Raw genomic sequence first — 11,804 nt, forward strand, 5'->3', positions numbered from 1 at the left:
TCTATCTAGGATAAATTTATTATATCTAAGAATATTTTATATGCAAAACCCATTCCATACTATCTTTCTTTCGTATGCTTAAGTAAAAGAGAGTCAAACGACTCTATCTAGGATAAACTTATTATATCAAAGGAACAATCAAACATATAAGTTGAAAACAAACTGAACATGCCATGGCAAAAAAAAAGAAAATCAACAGTACACAAAACACACTAAAAACTGAGCTACACGAACCCCACCAAAACCGGGATGGTCTCAGGTGATCTGGAAGGGTAAATAGAGAACCTTGATGCAACCAAACGAAACAAAGAACAGTGAGTTAGAAAAATGGGTAACTTTTAGAAATTATAAAATGCCATACACATTACGGGAAGACGTCAAACTTTAAAAAAATATGTTGCAATTGTGAATTTATTCGGCAACAAACATACATTTGTGAGAGAATGTTTAAAAACCATTTTACATTTATCACTACGAAAGCCTTAAAGTACAAATGTAACAACAAAAACTGCGCAAATTATGCCACAAAACCGATTAATAAGCTTGTATTCGGCAAATTGGACACTCATAATAACTATCGAATTATGTTAGCTCATTCAAATGCAGTAGAAATGTTTGTTGGTTAGTGAACCTATCTCAATATAGATTTGTATTTTGCAGAAACAATTTCCCAACTGCCGATTTGCAGACGACCTTCATACCACTATGGAAACATTGATACACGCGAGAATGATCATCCCTCTGTGTTCCGCGATTTAACAGAAAGAGAGATTAAATGTCTATTGGATTTTCTTTATTCTGATTCAAGTTTAAACCTCACTGTAGCTGCAAAAGCTTCAGTTACTTCAAACTACATTTTTGTTGCTGATCTTTACCTGCCTCCAAAACAAGATGTCCTAAATTATCTTGATAATGGATTTCCTCAACCTCAACGAGAAGCCCGTGTAATGATTTTCAGGGGAGCTATTGCAAAACCAGATGTGATAGAATTAGTTGTTGGTCCTTTATCAAACCCTTCAGGATATAGACATGTTCCATACCAACCTAAATCCCTTCCGTTTATAGACAGACCCTACAGTAATGCAGCAGACAGTATAGGAAAAGTTTTGGATTTCTTAGACAAGAAAATCGGTGACATGTTGTTTTATTTGTACGGAGGGCGCTTAGTAAATTGTGGTGACAGATGCTTGATTAGTAACTTCGTTCATCAGGTGACTTCGGTAATATCTGGAGTTAAAAAGCGAAGATTTTTTTGGTCGATTAAACATGACGTAGAGTATAATTTATTGAGACCTTTAGATTTTGCCTTTTTGGTTGAATGGGATCTCGATAAATTTTCGCTCATAAAAATATGGTTTGATGGAAATTTGTTTTCATGTTTAGAAGATGTACTTCAGTATTACCACAAATATAAGCATGACATACAAAAAGTACCATTTCCTGACGTCACTCGAAATTCTCGTCGTATTGTAACGTCCAGAGGTATGCCTCCATTTAAGAAGTCCATGAGGGACCCACAACAGGTTTCCCCCGATGGTAAACGATATAATATAAACGACAGACATATCTCCTATGGTTTCTGGGAATTTGATGTTGCAATTGCCCCTATGTTAGGACCAAGGCTCAATGACATTCGATATAAAAAAGAACGTATTGCATACGAAATTAGTTCCCAGGAACTTGCAAATATGTATTCTGGTTATAAGCCTTCTGAATATACAGCTTTTTTCCAAGATAACAGATATAAGACCGGTGCTTTATCGAAATATTTGGTTCCGGGAGTTGATTGTCCATCTGATGCTACATTTATTAGTTCTTCTTTCAAAATGGAATCAAGCGATGAACCACTTTTCAATGCCCATGCGTTTTGTGTTTTTGAATTGAACACAGGGATTCCACTTCGACGACATCATGCATACCGTAAATTTGTTCATAGCTTTTACGAAGGTGCTGAGACTATTGTTATGATAGTTAGAACAATTCCGACAATCCTGCTGTATGATTACACGATGGATTTCATATTTTACCAGAATGGCGTAATTGAAACTAAGGTAACAGCGTCCGGTATGATGGCGACCTCGTGGTATGGAAAGGAGAATCCATTCAGCTTCCAAGTCGATGATAATCTTATGGCACCTTTGCATCAACACATGTTTCACTACAAAGTTGACCTTGACATAAAAGGTACCAAAAACAGATTCGAAACCCTTGACATTGAACCTGTTGTTACTCCAAATGAAGTAAGCGATGATCCCGATGCCACTATTGTTCAAAATATGTTCATGAAACGACTGAAACATTCAGAATTGGAAGGAGCCACAAAATTTGACTTCAACTTTCCAAAGTATCTTACCTTTGTTAATAACAATGCAAAAGACAAGTTTGGAAATTCGGCAGGATATCGATTAGTGAATAATGGAATGACCAAAAACATATTACCTCCCAATGACGGTAACAACCCTGCTGTCAGCTGGTCTCAGTATCAGGTTGCCGTTACTAAGTACAAAGATAGTGAACCAGCAAGTAGCAACTTATTTGCACATTCAAAGAACCCTGTCTTTACTTTTCAACAATTCATCGACGATAACGAAAATATTGTAGATCAGGTAAATCATATAGTAAGAATTTTTTTTAATGTAGCAATGATTTCTGTGATTAATATCCACCCTTCATTGCGGATAACGTAATGATATGTTAGAGTTTCTCCGGAAGTAGAAAGTAAGGTATGAATTAGAGATCTAATGTCTTTAGTATTTTTGGTCTAATTGTTTAACACTCATTTATTTTCATAATCAATCATGTCTACCATTCTATGCTAATTGTTGAATAATTATTCACATATAACTTAACCCCAAATGTTCATGTGTTGTACGTAGCTGACAAAAGTGTAATGTAAAAAAGTGGGGATCCTTTTGTTTCTACTATTTTTCCTTCTTGATATATATTTTCTCAAGCTGGCTTTTCAAACATTTTTCCTCTATCGAACAGATAAGAAGCGACAGATGGGTGCGGTTATAACCTGCACGAAAGATATTCTAGAGCAGATATTTTAATAACTTTCAAAGTTAACTTGATAAGTTTGCAGCAAGTTGGCTTCATCTGTGAAAGACAAGACCTAGTCTGCTTTTTTGGGAATTGTTCTAATGACATATCTGCCTTAGACCAGACAAGTCTACATATCTGCTTTCCATCAGTCCTTACGTCATGGTATGCGGAAAATGCATGCGAGTCGTGAAAAAGATAGTTGATTTTCAGTGATTTTTTTTTATTCACTTTTTGAAGGCCTTACTGTGACCTTCAGTTGTTAACTCGAGCATCACTGAAGATATATTAATCGTCGAAAAGGGATTTCAGTAAAATTGGTACTGTTAATGTCATAAATGGTTAAAGTTAAAGTTTGGTTCAAACGGACAGTCTATGTCGACGTTTTCTTTAATAAATGAACTTGACTTTGTTTTTAAGTCTTGTCTGAATAGATTTGAATAGTCAAAATGTCTTTTTGTCACGTTGACGTGCTGCACAGTTATTGACCATTTCCTATGTGAGCATAAAAGATTCTGGGATTGTACGAACCTACACTATTCAGGTTAAACTTCTGACTGGCCATTTTTCGGTGACTTTCCTCTGACTGAATAGAGAAGAGATCTGGATAATCCTTTGTTGTACAAGAACATAAATATTCATTTAGATGGATGGATTCGACTATTATTTTTATATCCTTTCTTGTCATAAAACTCTTTAACTGTTTCTGTTCTAATATGTCATTCGATTTCAAATATTCGTCTTTGAGCGTTCCTCATGAAGGTTAATCCTGAAAAGCGTTCAGATACAGCAAAGTTATAAAGTGTTGCTTTTATTTTTATTTTTAGCTCATACAGTTCTACAATTTTATCCAACCTACAGAAGTATTCGCATATATTGTATATTTATATTGACAGGACCTGGTTGCCTGGGTAGCAATGGGTATGCACCATATTCCACAGAAGGAAGACATACCCGTAACACATACAACAGGAATGTCTCGAAGCTTTTTTCTTTTGCCATTTAACTACTTTGACGAGAGCCCAGGAATGGCAGTAAATAATGCAGTAAGAATAGATTCTGTGGAAAAAGACGGCAAAGCAGAGTCTGTTAAAATACGACGATACGGTACTAGGAACAATGTAGATTGTATCCCCATGACAAATCCATTTGAGGCTGAGCTGAAAGAGAATCCCTGTCTTGTTGTACAATGCTAAATAAAAAAAATGAACATAAAAGGTTAAAAAGCTTATCTTTCATGTTGACCTAAAGTGAGAATGTTGCTTTCGAATGGATTACAAGAAAGACCCCATTTCAATTAAGAAACGATATGATAATCGCTTACAAGTCATTTATATGCAAATGTCTATTCATTTATTAGACTGTTTATAAAGTATTGGTGTGATTTGAATAATCTCTATTGATCAGCAATACAGTAACAATTTTAATGTCAATGTTTGAAAAGAAAAAACCCACAAAACCAACACCTTCAGATCCATAAAAAAATTGATACATGATCTTGGTTAACTCAACACAGAGATTACCTAGCATACGCTATTGATTTTCCAGTTTTTGAAGGCCGTACGGTTGCCTATTATTGCTTATATTTACTTCAAAGAACTCTGGTGGATAGTTGTCTCATTGGCATTCATACCACGTCTCCTTATTTTATATAGTACAATCATAGACAAACATTTACAAACGAATTTATTTTTGATGAAATAAAGCATTGTGGTGGTAATTTGCGAAACATAGTCACACTTATCGATGAAACAAGAGGAAATTTTCGAGACATTATTATACTTTACTGCGTAATAACATCCATATTTACTGCATCGAATTTCATTAATCAAATTACAGATATCATCTCGAATAGTGCCAGTCACACGACTTGTCAGACAGTTTTGTATTGGAAAAGATGAAAAGGACAAAAAGATCCTTTCTTAAAATTGTCTTTGCCAACAAAGGTCTCGATGCCATCAACATGGGCAAGATCGTTTATAATAAACCAGTTCACTCGAAAATACCTGATCAATCTCTTATACCTATACCAAAACAATTGCGACTATAATCTTCAATTAAAAACACGAGTTAGAGGATCTCAATGTTGACGACTAAGTCTAAAACTCCTGATTGCACATTGTCTAATTCTGTATTCATATGTAATCCAACTGGCTATTTTATTACTGGTGACCTGAACATTCTCTGCGAAATGAGAGCTGCGTAGGATAGAAATCGCCTTATATCTAATATCAAAACATCTATTAACACAGTGAAATTCGGTCCATGATAATATATTACTGTGAAATATTGTCCATCAAAAATATTTATTTATCCAATTATGTCTTCCCTGAGAATCCCTCTGCCATAAAATTGTGAGTGTTTCTTGATTTTTAAAAATATTTTTTCATAAAAAGTATGTGTATAACCATGAATTCCTACATAAACTAATTGTGCAGGGTTTTTTTTGTTATCATCCATCAAATAAAATACTGCAATGATAACATTATCTTAAAAATGAAATGTTTATAACTTCCCTTTCATGAGACAAAAATTCATGACAATCCATCCATGAAATATTGTCTCAATATACACAAAATATATCCTTGGACAATCTCCCATTAACAAGACAAAGCCAGTTTATAGACAAAATTTCTACCCTTTACACAAGTATTCCCAAGTCTAAACTAAAAGACAAATTAAAAGAATTGGTCCTACTTTGTTTCATGAAAAAGAAATAACCAACGAAAACACAAGTATCTTGTCATAAGGAGGGATGAATCGTACCTTGTCATAGGGAGGGATGAATCGTACCTTGTCATAGGGAGGGATGAATCGTACCTTGTCATAGGGAGGGACGAATCGTACCTTGTCATAAGGAGGGATGAATCGTACCTTGTCAAAAAAAAACCACGCGGATTCAAACAAAACGATCTCTGAAACTGACAACTAAAATGTTTGATTTCATGGTTGACAAAATATTTGTTACGTTAATTGAACGAATATTTCAACAAACAATCGGAATTTCCATTGAACCCAGCTGTGATCCACTTCTTGACAACTTGTTCCTCGATTCAAATGATGTTGACTATATACAGGAGTTTTTCTTTGGAAGAATGACAAGAAGTTATCATCATTCTTCAACCTCACGTTCCGCTAGATAGATGATGTCCTTTCATTATATAAATCAAAGTATGGTGACTATGGTGAACACATCTATCTCATCGAGCTTGGAACAACAGATACAATTAAGTCTGCCTCATATCTTGACTTACATCTTGAAATTGACAATAAGGGTCGGTTGAGAACAAATGTTTACAACAAAAGAAATGATTTCAGATTTCTATTTTTATGTAGTAACATTCCAGCAGAGCCTGCATATGGAGTATATATCTCCGAGTTGATACGATATTCAAGAGCTTCCATTTCTTAACTAGTTATTTGTTTTATGGTGATTAAGATTATAATTATAACACAATGTTGACTGCTGAACTCCAATTTTTGACTTTTTGACCTATTATAGAATTGAGAATGGAAATGGGGAATGTGTCAAAGAGACAACAACCCGACCATAGAGCAGACAACAGCCGAAGGCCACCGATGGGCCTTCAATGCAGCGAGAAACTCCCGCACCCGGAGGCGTCCTTCAGCTGGCCACTAAACAAATATGTATACTAGTTCAGTGATAATGGACGTCATACTAAACTCCAAATTATACACAAGAAACTAAAATTAAAAATGATACAAGACTAACAAAGGCCAGAGGCTCCTGACTTGGGACAGGCGCAAAAATGCGGCGGGGTTAAACATGTTTTATGAGATCTCAACCCTTCCCCTATACCTCTAGCCAATGTAGAAAAAACAAACGTACAACAGTACGCACAGTAAAACTCAGTTTAAGAGAAGTCCGAGTCCGATGTCAGAATAGGAAACAAAAGAAAATAAACAAAATGACAATAATACATAAATAACAACAGACTACTAGCAGTTACTGACATGCCAGCTCCAGACCTCAATTAAACTGATTGAAAGATTATGTCTTCATCATATGAATATCAGGCACAAATGTCTGTTTGCTTTGTTCACGCATTCTGGTCCATATAATGGAAATATATGCAACTTTCATACAAGTGAGTAGTTTAGCTATCTATAAAACCAGGTTTAATCCACCATTTTCTACATAAGAAAATACCTGTACCAAGTGAGGAATATGACAGTTGTTTTCCATTCGTTTGATGTGTTTGAGCTTGTGATTTTGTCATTTGATAAAGAAATTTCCGTTTTGAATTTTCTTTGGAGTTCGGTATTTTTGTTATTTTACTTTTTAAACCAAGAGTTCCAAGCGGTGAAGTGTAAATCATTCCTTCGAAAATTTATGGACGTCATTACGAGTAAGTTGACCGTTAGGGAAGTTCTTTTTCATAAACGACGACGGATATGTTCCAATTGTCGAAACAAAAATCCATCATAATTTCCTCGAATATGACATACCGGATTAGACGCATCATCGGATTTGTACTTACATGAGCAGCACAACGGATGCCACATGTGGAGCAGGATATTCTTAACCTTCTAGATCACAAGAGATCACCCCCGTGTTTGATGGCGTAATAATAACAAATATAAATAAGGATCAACATCCTCTTTATATATTCGCTTTTTGTGTTACAGTATGATAATAATAATTACTTTTTAAGGGTTTAATTAAGACATAAAATTAAAAAAAATAATGATATTGCAGATTTGAAGATACTAAATTACCCAATTCCAATGGAATTGTAGTTGAACAACACATTATCTTAAATTATGTTGATAGTTTAAAGGTTTAATTAAGCAAGATTAATGAATGCTGAAAAGTGTGTTCACTATGTTGACAAACACAGCATGTGTCATCATGTAAAACCAGCATCAATACTCCAGTACCTGTTCGATTTTTTTTTATCAAATAACATTTAGGAGGTTGCCTGTTTTTAAATCCATGAATAACTAAATGATAATTAAAATTCCTATTATTAAGTAAAATATATAGAAAAAAATTAGAGAAACTGGTGATTCTTCGAGCACAGGAATATTTGTTCATTGTACTTGTCCTCCTTTTTCAATTTGTATACAACTCTTGTTCTCTACAGGAATGTTTGCACACTGTACTGACCCTTTTTCCAATTTAAATGTATCACATAGTTCTAACTTTACTTTTTTTCCTTTTTTGTAGTTTATATGTAAAGATGAAAAAAGGTCAAGTACAAACGGCTAATATTCCCACAGAAGACAAGAGTCTTTATAAAATTTTTAAAATTCTTAAACATTGAAATTATATATAAATATGACAAATTAACTTAGTTATTGCTAAGGAAATATTGAAACATACTTATAAATATATAGTATGAGTTTCACTTCTGTCTTTTATCGACATGCCAGAGAGATGAGGGCAATAAAAGCATCAATACTTTCTGAATCCATGTGACATTTTTATATATATATAGTATAAACAAAATATCAAACTCTCTACATCTTTTCGGATTCCTACCGGATTAGACTATTTACCGGATTTGTAATAACATGAACAACAAGACGGGTGCCACATGTGGAGCAGGATCTGCTTACCCCTCCGGAGCACCTGAGATCACCCCCAATTTTTGGTGGGGTTCGTGTTGCTTAGTCTTTAGTTTTCTATGTTGTGTCTTGTGTACTATTATTTGTCTGTTTGTCTTTTTATTTTTTAGCCATGGCGTTGTAAGTTTATCTTCGATCTTAAATTTGACTGTCCCTCTGGTATCTTTCGCCCCTCTTTCATTTCATGAAGACTTTCAGATCAGTTATTTTAATTTACATCTCATTGCAATAAGGTTTTATAACCGTCCAGATTAATTCTAAAGTGGAAACACATACACTTCCTCTACAATGATTTGATTTTCAAAGAACATGGAAAAGTTATTGTATTATACAGGAAAACGAAAATAAAATCATAAATTTGTGCTTCCAAAAGATGATATCCTGAAATCAAAAGATGATGTCCTGAAAATATCAATTTAAATACAAATCTCCAAAACTACTTCAAATACAAATATAATCATTTGAATAAGTTATAGATCATTCTTTGTAATTGAATTGAGAAAAGTATAAAATACATTGCAATTTCCATAAATTGTACTAAAACTTTTTATACATAATCTTTTGAGTTGAAAAAAAAATAATTTCAAATTAATGCGTACGCTTTTAAAATTTCAGAATATATGTTTTTTTTGTTTTTTTTTTATAGAATAGCATATAAACAATGTTTTAAAAACTATAAGCACTGCCATCATTTTCCTTCTTAATTAATTTATTAATATCTGTTATTCATAAAACAGATCTTTATATTGTTTCAAGTTATCAACCTGACCTTCCTCCACCATCTTACATTGCTTGCATTACAAAAAAAACATTCTGGACGATTTATTTGTGAAAATTTCAAGAAATGTTAAATCAGATAAATTGTTCAGAAAAGAATGTTTGACTGAGGTGATGGCCTACATCACGTGCTGTTATCAAATGTTTATACACGTGCTAAATTTGCCACATTTTATTTGTTGATTTACTAATGATTGATAGGAGAGTGGAAAGGTGTATTACTTCAATAACAGATTGAATTATGAATTTAACTTTGCATACGTAAGGCCGTGCGGTAACCTATAATTGCTTACCTGTACGTCATTTTGGTCTCTGGTTGCAATTATAATACATTTTCCTATGTTATATATTTTCTGTATTAAAATACACGTACGCGTGTTAAGGATATCTTTAGATACATGATGATTAAAAACCTATATTACTATATTGTATACTTTTGTCCAACTTTTGAAAAAGATAAAGCCGGAATGTTTACTGTTGTACCCTTATTTTTGACATTTTTACCTATTATGTCTGTTTGCTTTGTTCACGCATTGTTGTCAATATAATGGAATTTTATGCGACTGTCATATAAGTGAGAAGTTTAGCTAGCTATAAAACCAGGTCTAATCAACCATTTTCTACATAAGGAAATGCCTGTACCAAGTACGGAATATGACACTTGTTTTCCATTCGTTTGATGTGTTTGAGCTTTTAATTTTGCCATTTGATAAAGGACTTTCCGTTTTGAATTTTCCTTGGAGTTCGGTATTTTTGTTATTTTATTTTTTCAAACAAATCTAACATATCTAACATTGATTCTTTACAGAATGTGCATAATTCTATTTCACTTTAATAACATTTAATAATAAGTAAGGAATTAACTAAGATTAAGTAAAGAAAGGCTATTAAAGAATCGCCATTCTTCAACCATGATATCGATTCCTAATTTTGTTTTCCAAATCTCTTCTATACGAGTTGGGGTTCCTTTTTTTTTTTTTTTAGTCGAGACAATTTGTTGATACTTGATATACTGTTTTAATGGCAGTTGTATTCTTGTTTGTTTGTTATTTTTTTATCTTGTGTTTAGCTTGCACAAATTAGTCCACAGAACACAGAACATTTTAGTAAATTCATTACTATATTGAAGTCCTCATTTATTTTCATAAAAAAGAGGCGAAAGGTTCCAAAGGGATATTCAAACTTATCAGTCGAAACAAAAACCTGACAATGCGATGGCAAAAAACGAAAGACGATCAAAAGACGAACACAGAATATAAAAAAGAACATAGAAAACTTAAATATCAGCAGGAACCCTATGCAATACTTGGGGTCTCATGTGTTCCGACATGGTAAGCAGATCCTGCTCAACGTTTGCATCTTTGTATTGTTCATGTAAGTGAAAACCCGGTGATAAGTCGAATTCGGTAGGTCACAGTCGTGGAAAATAGAACGGGATTGTGATAACGAAAACTGGAACATATCCGTAGTCTTCTGTAAACTAAATATCTAGTAACACTCAGCCAAATCGTGAAATAAAACACTTTAATCAGTATTACTATGACAAGCATTTGTTTTCTGCTTTCTGTATGAAGTGTATTGTATGCTTCACTTTCAACAGATCAAATTGCGTTTGAATAATATACAATTGAATTGGAGCAATTTAGAAATTACAACATGTACCAGTTTTTTGTTATAAAATTGTCATAGATATAAACAATATTAAATTAGTTCCTTTCTCTCAAATTTGACTAAGTTCACTTTCGCAAGTCAATTTCTTTTATTATATCATTTTTTTATATTTTCAAATTGTTTGAGGTACTTCTCTTCTCTTGGTCTTCATACAACCAATATTTTGTTTGGAGACCATCAGCAGATCTGTCATAAATATCCCAGTTTAAATGCAATAATGTCGATTCGAGGCTATTACCAGCTTAGTAGTCAGAACCTTTGTGCTGTTATGAAATATCATCGACAGGTTTCCCCCCGTAAATTAACTGAAATTCTTAAACTCTAAGGGTTTTCTACCCCCTTAGTATCGATTGCCTTAGCTGTATGCGGCTCAACTTTTCGGAATTGTCGGTTATAAATGGTCTTCAACTTCGTTATATATTATTTGGATTTGCAACTGTTTTGATCCGACCGCAACTGATGAATCTAATGTAGCGCGTCTGTAGTACCTATTTTTATAAGCTTGGTATCTTTGAAGATTGTCTTATTACCACTGGATCAGAATCACTGCTGATGCATGTTTCATCCCCGAGGGTATCACCAGCCCAGTAGTCAGTACTTTTGTGATGATATAAGATCTCATCGAAATGGTTTTTGTTTCTGTAAACTAACTGTATTTAAAATGTTGAAATCCTCTAATCCTACAGTTTTTCTTATCGCAGATATTGATTGCTTGAGCCATA

General features: G+C 33.6%; 1 protein-coding gene across 1 annotated transcript; it reads left to right on the top strand.

The window, feature by feature from the left end:
• Positions 1-327: 327 nt before the first annotated feature.
• On the top strand, positions 328-4,238 carry LOC127718658 (putative amine oxidase [copper-containing]). The gene is made up of 3 exons (XM_052224710.1): positions 328-331; positions 661-2,606; positions 3,939-4,238. The coding sequence occupies exons 1-3, from the start codon at positions 328-330 to the stop codon at positions 4,236-4,238; spliced, it is 2,250 nt and encodes a 749-aa protein (XP_052080670.1).
• Positions 4,239-11,804: the final 7,566 nt, after the last annotated feature.

The sequence above is a fragment of the Mytilus californianus genome, unplaced genomic scaffold (genome assembly GCF_021869535.1).
Source record: "Mytilus californianus isolate M0D057914Y unplaced genomic scaffold, xbMytCali1.0.p SCAF_10, whole genome shotgun sequence".
NCBI lineage: Eukaryota > Metazoa > Mollusca > Bivalvia > Mytilida > Mytilidae > Mytilus > Mytilus californianus.

What these genes read in the sequence shown, in the direction of transcription:
- LOC127718658 (XM_052224710.1), top strand. An exon ending in ACGAAAATATTGTAGATCAG is followed by an intron (nt 2,607 to 3,938) that starts GTAAATCATATA and finishes TTATATTGACAG; the next exon opens with GACCTGGTTGCCTGGGTAGC.